Source organism: Sinohyriopsis cumingii, chromosome 11, assembly GCF_028554795.1.
Source record: "Sinohyriopsis cumingii isolate HCF-2022 chromosome 11, ASM2855479v2, whole genome shotgun sequence".
NCBI lineage: Eukaryota > Metazoa > Mollusca > Bivalvia > Unionida > Unionidae > Sinohyriopsis > Sinohyriopsis cumingii.
The window spans coordinates 3,790,334-3,806,954 of NC_142971.1; the positions used below are offsets into that span (position 1 = coordinate 3,790,334).

The following is a 16,621-nucleotide window of genomic DNA, read 5'->3' on the forward strand; positions in this document are numbered from 1 at the left end:
AGTAGGAAACAATTTTTTATGCAAATTTTGAAAAATGTCTTCTGGTAATCAGATAATAATGATAGGAAAAATAGAAAAAACAATGTCATTAATTTTATTGTAAATATCATCATCACTCTAAGCTTTTCCTGAACAAGATAATGAAAATGACAATAATAATAATAATAATTGTATCAGAATTATTACAGATGTCATACAAAAAAAGGTGATTCTGAGAAAAGATACATTCAGTCAACCCAAAAATTTCAATGAAAGAAAGACAGACAGACAGGTATAGAGTTGGAGAATTTAATTTATGACTGTGCTGAGAAGATAACCTTCATTTCACTCATGGTTACAATTAACAATCGATGAACACTTATACTTCTGTGGAAAGAGTAGGAACCTCATTGTCACAAGGTGACTATCCACTATGCTCCTTTATCACTCATGGCTACCTGTGCTGAGACTTCCTCATTTTTCATGAGTAAACATAAACAAAAATATGTCACCAGCAACACAGTTTAATAATTTCTGATATATCAATTAAAGCACCCTTTGTATCAATCAACAAGTGATTGTGGTTGGATGAGAAACTTTTATTGGCTCATTCTAATAGCATAAAAGGTCATAAGGCAAGGAAAATTTTACCTCCACTTGCATTGGTTGGTTGCCCAATTTATATGCATATTCAAGAGAAATGAGAAAACCTCAGTAAAGGCAGCCAATAAAACTGCATATTGTTTGCCAATGGCTTTCGGAAATGTAGGATCCTTTTTTAATTCACAAACTTAAGTACTGAAGAAAATATTTCCCCCAACCTAAAACTATGAAAAATAAGATGAATTCAATGAATTCTAAGTGTTGAAAGTAAAGCAGCAATATTAAAGCTCATTATTAATTTCAGCATCAGAAAATTAAACTTTGAAAAAGCTTACTGAAAAAAAAATCTGGTACAGATGAAGTGGAAACATTTTATGTTTCCATAAGAACTTCAATGACATGTTTCAAAACCTTCTTTTAACAAAATTTTGTTTCAATAAGTATTTCTGTTTAGGAATTTTTTTTATATATCAAATACTACTTTTATCAAAATAATATTTCATTTTATCTAAATAGTAGTGGAAAAAAAATCATCAGTTAACAAACTTTTCTTGAGCAAATCATTATATTGTTCAGGTAAAGTTGCAGTATTGATATATTAACATTTTTTTTTAAATATATCAAAGTAGCATCTGATTTTCAAAAAATAGTATTTTGATATAAAAAATAAATATTCAACGTAAAGAAATAATATATTTCTTTAAATTATATTGCATTTGTTTTAAATCAAATACAAATATAAGGAAATCCAGCTATCTGTGGCTCTATACATATACAGAACTCGTGTAAATTTCATTTACGTACCTGTTATGATTCCTTTATGATATTTCAGCTGATCTCCTGTATTGACCATAATTTCAGGTTCCAACCCAGATCCATCATCCAAGGTGCTGACAAGCTCCAGGCCAGGGTTGTATCTGCTGGAATACTGCCTCATGTCAGACACAATTTCTTCTAGATCTTTAGTTCTGGACCAGACACGAATATATTCAACTTCCATGGTGTACTCAGAGGTTGATCTTACAGAGATCCCACTAAGCAGAACTGTGAGGTCGATGTTGACATTGAAAATTGTAACATGCTGAAATTCTGCTTCATTGATAATGTAGAGCACCAAGTCCCCATCTGAACTTTGCCACACAAAACTTATGTATGTCCATACTCCTGATTGTATAATCAGACCACTACTGTGTGTTGCACCCCAGATAATCTCCAGGATTGATTTGTTCATTACAAATTGTATGTCATTCTTGTCTGAGGTTAGGACAAAAAACACTATGCTTCCTGTTATATGTCTTTCAATTTTAATCCAGTAACTTATAGTTAAGGAAGTGAACTGAGTGGCAAGGTTTAAGTTGATGAACTCCATTGTCTGTCCACTGAGATGGACTACGTATCCAGGTGAAGTGAGTATCAGGTTTCTGTGTCTCTGCTGAAGATGGGAAGAAGCTCCAGGACCACTAAATCGTGCTTTTAGGCAGGTTCCTACTTGGTGCCCACTTACAAGATCGATCTGATTTCTTGCTGAACAGTCAAGGTCTGATAGCCAGTCCCCATCTGTATTGCCTAGAATTCCTATTGATGTAACAGCCATTGATCTAGTTATTTTGACTCCACAGAAAAGTCCAGTTTCTGTGTTGAACACAAGAATTGAAAAACTGCTTGATAAGGTGATTCGAATAAATTTTTCAACTGTCCATCTTATGAATGAGTCCTTGTATGGATAGTTAACTTTGACAAAATTCTCCCCACTGCTAAGTAAAACTGTCCAGTTGTAAACTGAGGTATGCTGAATGCTCACAGTGTCATGTCCTCTTTGTAGTGATATCTCTTTTATTTGACGACATTCTAATGTTTTCAAACATGGCCAGAAGAGAACCTGTATGGACACATCTTGCGTTTTATAGACTTGGTATGCTCCTAATGATATCATTTCAAAAGAAGCCCCATCCAAGGTAGTAATATAGGATCCATACAGGATACCAATCGTCCAGTCAGTACTGGTCCTATTGTCAATGGAGATGTGACAATCTGAACCGTGCCTCAACTTGGAACATTCAGAACATGCATAATGAAGATTAATGGCAGTTGTGAAAGATAATGCAAAGTTTGCCCAAAACAGTTGCACCGATATTGCTCTTCCAAACCAGTGTGGTGTGCATGTGCAGTCTCCTCTGTGAGAATTACACGATCCATAACTATTGCATGCCCCTTTTGGACCCAAAGGACACACGCTGGCACATGTTTCACCCCAATGGGATTCAAGGCATACACAAATACTACGTGAGCCATTTGTACCAAAGAAACACTGCTCAGAGCAGTTATTTCCAGTCCAGGTCAAGTAGGATCCAAAATGTTCCAGTTCATTACACATAAACCTTATCGGTGATTCTGTGGTATTGTCCAGGTGTTGTTTTAGTTCAGCAGCACTGATTACAAAGGCCTCAGCTCCAAGAGAAGATCTTGTAGAAATAGTATATTCTATACAGGCTTTATAATATTCTCTTGTTAACTGTAATATGGCAGGTGAGGAGGACCAAGTTGCATTTTGAATCAAATGGGAACATACTCTTTCTGCATATGTGACTACTGTAGTGTTAACTGTAGCTGTATTGGTCAGTGATGGTAAATATGTCTGCAGAGGAGACAAATCCAGACTTGAAGGTACCCAGGTTGGTGATCTAAACACATTATCAGTAAAGAATTCTTGATCAGTCCGTGAATCTCTGACCTGATATCCTCTGCCTTCATTGAATGACCATGAATGGACCACATCTGCAGTAATGGTGGACACTTCAACCCTCCAGTTGTGTTTGATGATGGCTGGGTTAATGGGTCTTGACCATACTCTAACTTCATCAACCATACCAATAAATACTCCTGTGGTCACTGGAATGCTCAAGCCAGGGGCAACTTGACCAATGGTCAGACTACCACCAGGTGTGAAGACTAGAACTGGTACTGGAACTGCATTTACAACAGTGATACCTGGATGGAAAAGTTAGTCACATATAGTGCACATAAAAGTAAGATGTAAATTACATGTCGTGATAGTATGTTTCACCTGTTTAGTATGTTCCATACTAAGTCCTCTAAAGCTGATAATGTAATAAACAAAGTCCTCTAAAGCTGATAATGTAATAAACAAAGTCCTCTAAAGCTGATAATGTAATAAACAAAGTCCTCTAAAGCTGATAATGTAATAAACAAAGTCCTCTAAAGCTGATAATGTAATAATCAAAGTCCTCTAAAGCTGATTAAAAGTTAAGTTTTAAAAATATAAAAGTAAAAATTGTTTAAACCCCATGGAAGACAAACTCTCCAAAATAAAAGAAAACAATTTCTTGAACAGGAAAAGGTGTTAAAATTATTTAAAAGGTATACTATGTAAATGATAACAGTTCAAAGGTTAAACACATTCTTTTAGAAAGTCCAAGATTTACTCCGGTGCGAGATCATCAAAAATCTTCTTATTTAAGTTCACATAAACAACATCTGTCTCACTGAGTCAAAATCGATAACCCATGCAAGATGTGTACTGTCACAAACAAAACTAAACAAATATTTAACAAAGGAAAATACATCTTACTGAGTTAAAGCAAGGATAAAAAAGAGGAGGGGCAATGTAGAGCTAACAGTTTTGTATTAAAGTGACTCCCATGGGCTACATAAATATTATGGGACATCAAGTTTAAATTTGTCTGACTTTGCAGTTTATACATTTTCTCAGCATTTCAAGTACACAATAGGTTGTACCAAATTTGTACAGGAGTGTGGGCATTTTGCATTGGTGACTCTGTCTCTATGTTAGAAATTGGTGAGACTTTTTCTCAGGTTTTACTTTCCAACGGCAATGGTGGCAGTTATCACAGTGGCCATGTCATCCTGTGTTAAAGTTTTCTGTTAAAGTCTGTGCAAGTCAGATACATTAGGATACATAACAGCATGGTGTACAGGTGAGACACCATGTTCAAATGAATTTATTATATTTATGGACTGATGCTGAAATAATATCATATTTAACATAATACTGCATAGTATGCTAAAACATTATCACACAGGTAAGGTAAGAGCTAATTATAATAAGCACACACTGACAATGTCATTAACAGTGTCCCAATCATGTATATGAACATAATAGAAGAATTAGCTCCCACTATTCTTTTTCCCCCTGAATATGATTGTGCCATATGCAACATATGTAAGATGTATTTTTAAGACTGACTTAACCCGTAGAGTTAAGTGGAAATGTGACAATGAGCTGCTGCATGATGGCTGGTTTCAGAAAATCATAATGTTCGTGGCAGATTCTGGCAGTTGCCTCCCTTCCATAACACATTTTGGAACTGAGACAAGATTGCCCATAGAAAATAATAATTTGTGAGTTAGTGTTAATGATAGGGCTCTGAACTTAAATACCCTATAGGATGCAAATGATACAACACTAGAATAAAATAAGCTGTAATTGATTACTGGAAATTTTAACTCATAAACTCAGGAAAACAAGAAATATGTCCAGATGACAGGGAATTTCCCTGTGAATATGATGCAATTAAAGTGCAAAGTTTTCCCCAAGTTGTTCACCATTTTTTCAGCACAAGATAGGCTATACATGGTGGCCAGTTTAAATGGTTGAGTAAGAACCCAGGATAATCCCAGAAAGAACCACTGACCCATGAGAAACTACTGGCAAGCTTTCTCACGTACCCACATTGGCTGAGCCCGAGACTCAAACTCATGCAGGCAGAGGTAAGATGGCAGTGATCCATAACGTTGAGTGCTTTAAACCACTAGTGGCCCTTTGCCCACCCCCCACCCCCGTAAAAAACATGGGACATAACTCTGTAAAGTTTATTAATACTTGATTTAGGTCTTGTTAATGTAAAGCCTGATACCACATTTAATTTGAATCCATTCAAAAAGTTACTGAGCAAAGATGAAACAAAAATGTACAGATTAAGTTCTATCAGTTGCCATAACACCATCAAATCTGTTAGAAAACTGTGAAACTCAAGCCTGACACCACCGGTTTTCCAAATGTAAGGACTCATAATGAATTTGGTCTGAATTCAGTAATTCCTTCAAAGATTACTGAGAGGAAACAAAATTTAGATGCAAATGAAGGGGAATATTCATAGTCAACAAGTGGATATAATTTCATTAAGTTCTTTTGGAAAATGGTGAAAATCAAATTAGACTTAGACCTCAATGTCAAACCTCATACCAAATTTGGTTTGAACCATCTTAAGGCAGAAACTAAATTCTGTGGTATGTCATGCAACAGGACAGATATGGGCAACACTTATTGCCCCTCCAAAGATGTGGGGGATGGAGCATAACAAATCTTGATTACATGCACAAGTAGAAACAAGTAGAATGTATACCTGAATTATATGTGATGTAAAGCTCCAACATCTGCAGTTCTTGTCTCCATGCAAGGCTCAACTGGTTCCAAGTATTAATTTCCAAACTGATGCCAGTGTTGTATATAATGCCATGGACAAAAATTTGTATCCCAGTCTTGGTGTTAATGAGGCAAATATAGTGGCCATGAAATTCATAAGTCAGAATGACTCCACCATACAAGGATATCATAAGATGCAGCTCAAGTGTAAAGTGGGATGGCGGAAATGAGATATCCTTCACTGTGATGCCCGAGTTATTAAAGAACATACATGTAGAGGATATTGTTCCAAGTTCTTTGTCTACCAAATATTGAATTTCTAAATTAGCTGAGACATAAATGTTCATAAAATTTCTCAAAGAGCTGTATGTCAGTCCAGTAGAGCAAGAAATGAGAGATGTCTTTGACTGTGATCCAGAACATATTTTGGCATGAGTGACATTACACAAGGTAGCAGTATTAATAGCCATCACAGTGTTGCATGAGGCAACAAGTCCACTGATGGAATTCTGGTTTTCAAGCCAGGACTGGTGGGTAAGGCTGATAATGACCATTAAGCGATTGTCTATGGCCGAGAGTCTGATAAGCAATCCAATATCATGCACTGTTATAGTGATAGATGTCTTCATCCACAGCTTAATGGTAAGTCTGTCAAGCACCAGGATATCAAACAAACTCATTGTTCCTGCTGATGTTTGAATATTTACTTGGGTTTTTAAGAAAGATTCATAGCTGATGTAATAAACCATGCCTTTCTGTATAAGGGCAAATCCTGTTGGGCAAAGGCTGGTGCTTGATGCATCATCAGTTTGACAGAATGAAAATCGCATATTGATAGATAACTGTAAGGAGGAAATTGTGACCAAATTATATACATTCTGTTCCATAACATCAAACATTACCCCATCAAAGGTCAAAATCTGGCTCATGAGTGTCACTTGAGCCACAAGGAGAAATTTGGCCTCACTGATGGAACTATGATTGACTACAAATATAATACACTCCTCTCCAGTCCAACCAAACTGGCATTTGTCACAATTTGTGCCACTCCAATGTCCAGAGCACTGACAATTCCCACCTATATCACACTTTCCATGGTTGTTGCATGGTGTCACAGTTCCTCCAGGACAGGTGTTCTCACAGTATGTTCCATAATATCCATAGTAGCAAACACAGTCACCTCTGGATGACAAGTACCCAAACTTACATAATGAGCACTTTTGACTCAACCACCTTGGTTGTGTTATATTGAGCTTGCACAGGATTTTGTAAAGATTTGTGTAGGATCCACCAGTAGCAACACAAATTGCAGCATAGTCTACCATGGACAGGATCACATCTGTAGTGTATCCTGTATCACTTGCCTCTGTAAGGCATCGATGGTGGTACCAGTCCCTTAATGCACTAGGTATACCTGGGCAGTCCAAAGTTGTAGCATTATCACTAAAATATTCAGCACACAATACAAGCATATCACTGTCTGTAGTATGAGTTTCATATTTTGTCAATGGTGTGTTCAAGGTTCTTAATGTTAGATCAGAGACTCTCCACTTTGGAGACTGCCATGGAGATGATGGTAGCTGTAGATTATTTCCACTTATTTCTTCATAGGCAATGTATCCTATTCCTTCTGTGAAAGACATCAAGGAAATCAGTTCACTAGTGAATCCAGAGAGCTTGATATTGAGTCTGTAGGCTTGAAAAACATGTGTTTCTGGGATTGGTTTTTTCCATATAGAGATTTCATCTATCAATCCAATGTAAGATGTGTTCAGAGAGTGTGGTCCACTGTTATTGGATGATGGCATCCACTCACCCAGCATCAAAGAACCACCTCTTGTAAAAAGATCTGGACAGGAGAAGCTAAATACATGATGGGAAATGCTGGCATTAATGCCAAAATGGAAGAGTTGCAGTTGCCTGGTACTCTGTTTGAATGTGAGAACAAGCTGATTCCATATATTTAGTACAGGAGATATTGATGTAATAAGCTTTCTATCTCCACAAGACAAGGACAATGGGTCACTGCTGTGGATGGAAAAAGTTTCAGTCTTGGCATAGGACATGACAGTACCACCAAACTGTCCTGGTTTAAAATACATACTGAGACTGAAGTCTCTTCCATTTATCTCATCTTCTGCTGAGAATTGGAGAGAATTACTCACAGTTGCTGTCCCATTGAAAAACAAGGCATAACCAGAGTTTATATTGATTTCTTGTACACCTAGAAGAATGTCCATAATTATACTTCTGGTTAAGAAGAAGCTGTCAGCTATGTATTGTGTTATTTGTGATGAGCTGAGGATGGTGAAGTCTTTTCCACCTGTTTTGCATGGTCCAAGAATCCCTATTCCATCACTGCACACTGCACTGTCTGCTGTGACTGATATTTGAAGAAACTGGTCTAGAACTAGAACTGTAACCTTCATAGTGTAAACTGATGTAACAGTTATCTCAAAATCTGTTAATGATGACTGGCTAACACTGATGCTATGGTCTATCATTTTAGACATATTATCAAGTTTGTACTCTCGTCCATCTTTATAGATTTTAGGATAGATATTAGTACCTGATGGTAATAGAACAAGTGATGATGTGCTTGTATTGACTGCCACACCTGCAATGCAGGCTCCATAATTGCAAGTCACTTGGTAGATATGTAGCGTCATATTACCGCTTGGGGATTCAAAGAGAAGAAAGGCCCCTGACAGGTCTTTGAAATGTATGTTTTGTCCACTGAAGGTGATGTAGTGACCTGTACTGGTTACTGTGGCAACATGATTCAGGCTAGAATTTAAAGAAGCAGTTTTGAAAACAGCGCAGTCTGGTCCCATCAGCCCATTTGAACAGAACTGACATGCAAGTCCTTGCCAATTCCAGAGGCAATGGCATCTTCCATCACCCAGACATGTTCCATGACCTGAGCAGGGTTTGTTTGAACCACCAGGGCAGACTGAATCACATTTTGCTCCATAATACCCAGATAAACATGTACATGTACCAAAGTTTTCTTCAAAGCCAAAGACACAGTTTCTTTCACATGTTGACTGACTCCTTTCCTCTGTACTCATTTGGTTACATAGTTGCTTAGTCAATGAAGTGTCATTGAAATTATGTAAGACCTGACAGACGCTATATAAATCTACAGCTATATCATATCCCCTTGCTTTGTTTAGGGATGTCTGGATTGCATGTAGACAGGAAAGATAGAAGAAATCTCTTGTGGCCTTTTTGATGGTATCACAGCCAATCAAGTTCAGAATGTATTTTGTACACATACTTTCTGCAATGCTTTTCATTGTGTTATTTGAATAGTGAATTTTTGATATTTCTGGAAGATCATCCCTACTGTAAACTATATCTGAGGGCTGCCATTCTGGTGGAAGCCAAGGGGATTGTGGTATATTAAGGTCAGTGAAGCTGATATCATCAGATACCCTCTTGCCTTGTCCCTCATCCAGCAGCCAAGACACATGCAATAAATGTTTGACCATATTTGGGTTCATGGCCCACACATCCTTGACCAATGTAGGCTCAATTGCAATGTTCCAGATCAAAATATTGTCTATTAGCCCCTCAAAACTGTCATATTGATGGTGTGACCGTCCATCTGGAGGAGGATACCAGTGACCTATGGAGAATTTACCAACATCTTGGAAAATACCTGTCATTATATTCAGGTTTCTTCTTTCAACATACCCAGAGCTATTGAAGAGATAAATATTAACATATCCTAGGTCACTGTAGTATGTAACTATTAGTTTATTCCATTGTTTTTGCTCAAGAATCAGATCTGTGTCTAGAATAGTGGTGTTGCCCGAGACAATCAGCTGAAGCAGAAGGGTGGATTTGCTGATTAGTGTGAAAGACAGGTTGTTTGCAAATGAGAAGAGAACTCCACTGCCTTGGTTACTGCTTGGTTTGACCTGAAGTTCTATACTTATGTTAGGGTTTACATTGGTGTCTAGTTTGAGGGTAGCATATGCGATGGAGCTGGAAAACTGTAGACTGTATCCTCCCATAGTCTGGCTCCTGTCTGCTTCTAATGGGTAGAAAATAAAACTATCGCAAGCTGACACCTCAAAGTTGGTGATATTAAAATCAGATGAGGGTTTTCCATAACTGTGGTTGAATGGAGCTAAGATAAGGACTGTTAAACTTGGTGATGATGAAATAACCTGTGTTGGGGCCATACTTCTGCAGATGTTAAATGAAGAAACTCCTGCTCCAAAGAGATGGTTCAATTTTTCATCTGTGCTATTCGCTCCTCTTCCACTCAAGATACCACTGGTCTGGTTAACAAGTCTATCTGGAACCTTGGCATACAAACGGAGGTACTGTGCCTGCCCCTTGATTGTGATGGTGCAGTGATCCTCCACAACAAATGAAACATCAAAGAGGCTTGCTCTTTGAAGAGAAAAACCATCAAAGTATAATGGTGTATCCAGGACAAAAAACTGATCATTAATATACACTTGTGGCTTTCCTCCATCTTTAACATTTCCCTTAACAGTAACTGTGGCATATCCATTTACATCATCCCCAATTCTCAAAGCAATGAGTGTCATGCATGTATAATTTGTATTGCAGATGACCATCTTGGCTGTAATTATAATATTTGCTGAAATAGACAGTAGGAAATATTCTCCTTGTGCTCTAATTCTGAATGCTAAACCATCCAGTGTATATACATCCCCTTGTGTGTCTGCAACAGCTAACCTTGTCTCTACTGGAATCGGACTGTTGTCTTCCACAATATCACACTGAGATCCATACCAGCCAGATGAGCAGTTTACACAATCTGCCGAACCTTGCCTATTCACTGGACAGTTACAAAGACCAGTTAATTGGTCACAAGTATCATAGCCATTACATGGATTACCTACTCCACCTGGACAAACTGCATTACAGGTGATATTCCAATATCCTGGAAGGCAGTGACAGGAAAAGGAAGAATTTCGGGTGCCAAAGTAACATGGAGGATTACAAAACTCCCCCATCAGAAGGTACAGATCAAAATCATTAAAAAGTTCTTCACAGAGTTGTTGTCCTGGCCAAGTGTCATAGTCCTGAAGAAACTGGCAGAGGTCTGCATATGACAAGATTGCGGTGATGGCATCATCCACATCATCTGAACTGATACACTGATGTCTATATCGCTCATGTATGGAGGAGCTGGCATTCTTACACAGCCTGAAAAATAAATTCAGTATAGAAATAATTGTAATACAAATATATTGATAGGTCATTGAAGTAGAGTGTTTACCATAAACTGTTCATTCATTACTATCAACACTGACGAATGGAAAGGAATTTCAAACAAAGACAATGTTAAAATATAAAAAGAATAATGTACAATGTCAAGTTTGGACAAAGATAAGAGATAAATTTGTTCATATTCCTTGTTTCTTAATCTGAAAAGTTAAAAAATATGGTTAATAGTTTGCTGCAATCATTTAGACATTAACCAAATTTACACATCAGTAATTTAGCATGCACTTTGATGCATCAGTTACAGTATCAACAAGACCTACTAGCAGGTCCCCTCTAACTACACAATCAGTTACTGTATCAACAAGACCTACTAGCAGGTCCCCTCTAACTACACAATCAGTTACAGCATCAACAAGACCTACTAGCAGGTCCCCTCTAACTACAAAATCTGGCACAGTATCAACAAGACCTACTAGCAAGTCCCCTCTAACTACACAATCAGTTACAGCATCAACAAGACCTACTAGCAGGTCCCCTCTAACTACAAAATCAGGCACAGTATCAACAAGACCTACCAGCAAGTCCTATCTAACTATACAATCAGTTACAGTATAACAAGACCTACTAGCAAGCCCCCTCTAACTACACAATCAGTTACAGTATCAACAAGACCTACTAGCAGGTCCCCTCTAACTACACAATCAGTTACAGTATCAACAAGACCTACTAGCAGGTCCCCTCTAACTACACAATCAGTTACAGCATCAACAAGACCTACTAGCAGGTCCCCCCTACCTACACAATCAGTTACAGCATCAACAAGATCTACTAGCAGGTCCCCTCTAACTACACAATCAGACACAGTATCAACAAGACCTACTAGCAGGTCCCCTCTAACTACACAATCAGACACAGTATCAACAAGACCTACTAGCAGGTCCCCTCTAACTACACAGTGGGAGGATCTTAAACAGAGGAACTTGTGTTGGGAAACTAAGTTACAAGAATAGGCATTCATGCCTTTATGTGCTCCAAATAATGACATGGAATTCTGGAAATCAACTCATTCATGGCCTCATCAATACAAAGTGGCACACAAAATATGGTTGATAAACAAAAATCCTTGTGAAATAATTCTTCTCACAGAAACCAAAGTCAGGGGAACAGGCTGTGTATGATATCATGGAATGCTAGGAATGAAATAAATTCAAGTACTTATGAATATAAAGCCTGTGAACCAAATTTGGTTTCAATAATAATAATCATAATAAAATAACAGTCCCTCACAGGGACTGACTCAACTTTGCAAAAAGAATTTGCAGGCATTAAAGATAAGATCATTTCTTCCTTTTTAACTGCTGAATGTTTAACCCATAGCTGATATTCTTCAGTGAAAATAAGATTTTCAAATTAGTTGCTATAATGGGCATATTGTATATCTAACTGGCACCATTTTCATTTAGGACAAAGTAGACATCACTGGAAGTCTTTGGGTGAAAACCATAGGTCAGGAAGAAACGACAACAAGATTTTCAAGACAACCATCATGGCAGTCATACTGGATGTTCGAGTGGCACCATTTTCATTTAGGACCAACTAGGTATCATACAATGACTACTGGTGAAAATGTCATTTTGATACAACTATCCATTTTGGAGGAGTAGTGATAAAAATATTTTCAAGATAGCCATCATGATGGTCATAATGAGGGTTAGTCATTCTCATTTGGAACCAACCAGACATCATATGAAGTCTTTTGGTTAAAACCCCATGGCAATATTACTTTATTCAGGAGGAGTAGCAATAATAAGATTTTCAAAACCACTGTTATGTTAGTCAGATTCAATATCAGATCAACAGCATTTTCATTTAGAACCAACCAGACATGATAAAAAGTCTTTTAATGAAAACCTCGTGTTATTATGATCATCCATTTAGGAGAAGTAATTAATACAAGATTTTCAAAATGGCTGTGTAGTGGCCATATTGGCTGTGAGATTGGCACCAGTTTCATTTATGACCAACTGGTGATCATAAGAAGTCTATTGGTGAAAACCTCCCATTAACACAAATTACTCTTCCAGAGTTACAATGACAAGATTATCAAAATAGCTGCCATGGTGGCCATATTGGACATCAGATCAGCACCAATTTCAGTTAAGACCAGCTTGCCACTAAAGTCATTTAGTGAAACAAGACATCAGAGTCTTTTAGTGAAAACCCCATGTTGATATGACCATCAATTCATAAGAAGTAGCCACGTCAAGATTATAAAGATGCCATGGTGGCTATCACTTCAGCACCATTTTCATTTAGGACCAGCAAAACAATATAAGAAGTGTTTAATGAAAACTCTCTGTTGCTATGGCCCAACAAGACTATGAGATGAATGTATTTGTACAGTTCATGGCAATACTCCAAGTAGTATATAAGGGTGATTGATAACGATCTTGTCCTACATGGACAGCAAACAAAGACCATCCCATAAGCTATCCTGGTCGATTACAAGTTGAACTAAAAGAAAATCCTTGGTAAAGTTATATTACTATTACATCTCTGTGGTCTTAAATTAAGCAATGGAAAAGAGTGAAAAGCAGCAAGCTTTGTAAATTCAACAAATAATATATTTCTCTAGAATACAAAGTGAAAATGTAAAAAAAAGAAACTTAGGGTATTGCGAATTAAATCACAAATACTCATAGAATTACAGACACAAGTCCTAATGATTAAAGTTCTTAATAAACTTTAATGGAAATCCAAATTAAATCCAATACTGAAAGTGTTGATGTGCCTATGGTGGCCCTTGTAATGGTGATGTGCCAATGGTCTTTTGTTTGATCATAACGAAACAATCCCAAGAAAATATCCCTATATGAAATTTCAGAATAAATTCAAGTCTCTATTTCCAAGAACATTATTTTGTTTTAACAATATATATTTCCAAAGAAGAATCACTTGAATTAAATAATCTGAATAAATAAAATTCCAGCCCAAATGAAATACTGGACACAACAATAATAATCCTGAAGCATGAATTAATGAATTCTAGAAAAAAAAGGTTATATAGCCCTCTACTTGACCCCAGGTCACATTTAGCATTTTCTAAGAAGAAAATTACCTAATGGAAAATAAGCTAGAAGGCTTCAATAGTTTACAAAAAAAAATCTCTTGTTATAATAAGAAGGTATGTTCCTAAAATTATAATATACAGTCTGGAATATATCATGTAGGCCAGAGATATATATATATATATATACAAATATATATATATATATATATATATATATATATATATATATATATATACACACACACACAGGGGAATTTCAATAATCTAGACCCAGACCCAAATAAATATGTTTACTTCTATTATAATGATCCTAATAAAATTTAGAATATATCAAGTAGGCCAGATCATATATATATATATATATATATATATATATATATATATATATATATATATATATATATATATATAGTGGGGAATTTCAACAATCTAATAAATATGTTTACTTCTATTAATAATGATCCTAATATTAAATCCATACACAGAGAGAATATTTTAGCTATGTATTAGTTGTTTGCAAAATTAAAAATAAATCAATGGTTCAAGTGAAGAAGATAATGATCTTGATTTTGGATGATTCTGACATACAATGTTACATTAAAATAGAACATATTGAAATAAAGAAAAGCCTAAAAAAACCACTAACAAACAATGCAAGCTAAATATGCATAACTCTACACAAATTAAAGTTATGTGGATGGAAAATAAGGGGCCATAAATCCTCTTAATGATTTTGTGGAATGCTGGAAGTCAAATCCTTTCAAGGTCTAATCATTATAAGCTTCCATAACATGGTTGAAAGCCTAGAAGCCTTGGTAAAGTTATGCTTGTGAAATTAAACTCAAGAAGGCAGGCAATGAAGAGTAAGGCTGCAGCATTAATGAAAAGTTTTAACATGTATATGGTAAAAGATAACTGAAACAATACTATTATTAGTTTAGCTGGTTCAAAATTCAACCATTCCATTTGTTTGCAATTGAGTCTTAAAGTTGAAAGTTATGTATATGTAAGTCATTGGCAATTGCATGATATACCATACTCAATTTGCAATTGGTTAATTTCCTGTACCATTATTTTATGAGAGGATTCAGTTTGTAAAACATTAATTGCATATATCGGGCAACATATGAAACAACACCTTAGGATTATTTGCAATGGCTATAAAATTATGCAGTACCTGACAAGCAGAAAATGGTGTTTCTTTACGATGTTGTTTATCAAAGGTTCTGTTAATGAACCTGTTTTTCAATGGTAAATAATATACAGTAAATTTTTATCTTCATTTGAAGTAATTCAACCCAATGTGTAATTTTGCATAATGTGCGGTACAACCAATTCTTGCCAACTCTGACTTTTTATTAGTAAAGGTTAAAAATTAAATGCAATCATTAATAAAAAAATAGTTACATACATTTAATTTGTATCAATTGTTGGCTTTTTTAATGATTATATGTTATGTACAGCCATAATTTGGCCATGACTTTGTCCAAAATCAAAGTCATGGTGTACCTAACCAGTAACATTTATTTTGTAAACAACATAAAATATATTTGGGTCTGAGTCTAGGACATCAGATTTCCACTGGAATTTCCTAAACTTGTTGACAATTTTGAATGTTTTATAAAGGAGATTGACCTACATAATGGCTCCATTACAGTGTCTGCGCTTCCATTTTCTCAATACAATTTTTCCATTATTATTCTGTAAATGTGAAAATGTCAGGAAAAGGAAGGGTGCTGTTCTTTCAGCCATTTACACATTTGTAACTGAACTGAACTGGAGAGAAGAAAAATAAATGCAGTTATTGTCTGCGAATTTAGCATGGGCAAAATTCTGCTTGTCCTGACAGATGGCTACCAAGCTAAGATAATGCAACAAATTATTTTTTTAAGGTCATGGTAGAATGATATACATGGTCATATAGAATCAGCCAATGTGTTTTATTGAAATCATTCAGCACCCTCTGTCTGCAGTGGAATATCACAAGTGAGTTATTGGGGTTTCCATAGAGGGCACTGAATTAATGAGTGAAGTATGGACTTTGTCATTCAGCAGAATGCATCCAAGGAACCTCAAGTGAACTGAATACTATATGAAAACTTCCATTTGCTTGCTCAACAGTAAATCGAAAGTTAAAATTTAGTATCTCTAAGCATTGATTTTTTTTTCACTACTTAACACTGTCCAACCATTTTAACCCCACAAAACTCATTGAATTTGCATGATTTTGGATAATCAACCTATAAATTACTGAACTTGCATGATTTGGATAATCGACCTATTGGGATATTCTAACAACTTAATTTCTATCATATGACTGAGAACTTTCACTCATGTATTCTAATGAAATA

At 36.1% G+C, this 16,621-nt stretch overlaps 1 protein-coding gene across 1 annotated transcript in view; it reads right to left on the reverse strand.

Moving 5' to 3' along the window:
- Positions 1 to 16,621, reverse strand: part of LOC149787541 (uncharacterized) — a 591,304-nt gene that overhangs the window by 12,214 nt on the left and 562,469 nt on the right. Inside the window, exons 113-114 of the mRNA XM_089975575.1 lie at positions 5,967 to 11,179; positions 1,387 to 3,570 (exon numbers count right to left, since the gene is read on the reverse strand). Coding sequence (XP_089831701.1) covers positions 1,387 to 3,570; positions 5,967 to 11,179 — 7,397 coding nt within the window. The remainder of the gene's footprint in view (positions 1 to 1,386; positions 3,571 to 5,966; positions 11,180 to 16,621) is intronic.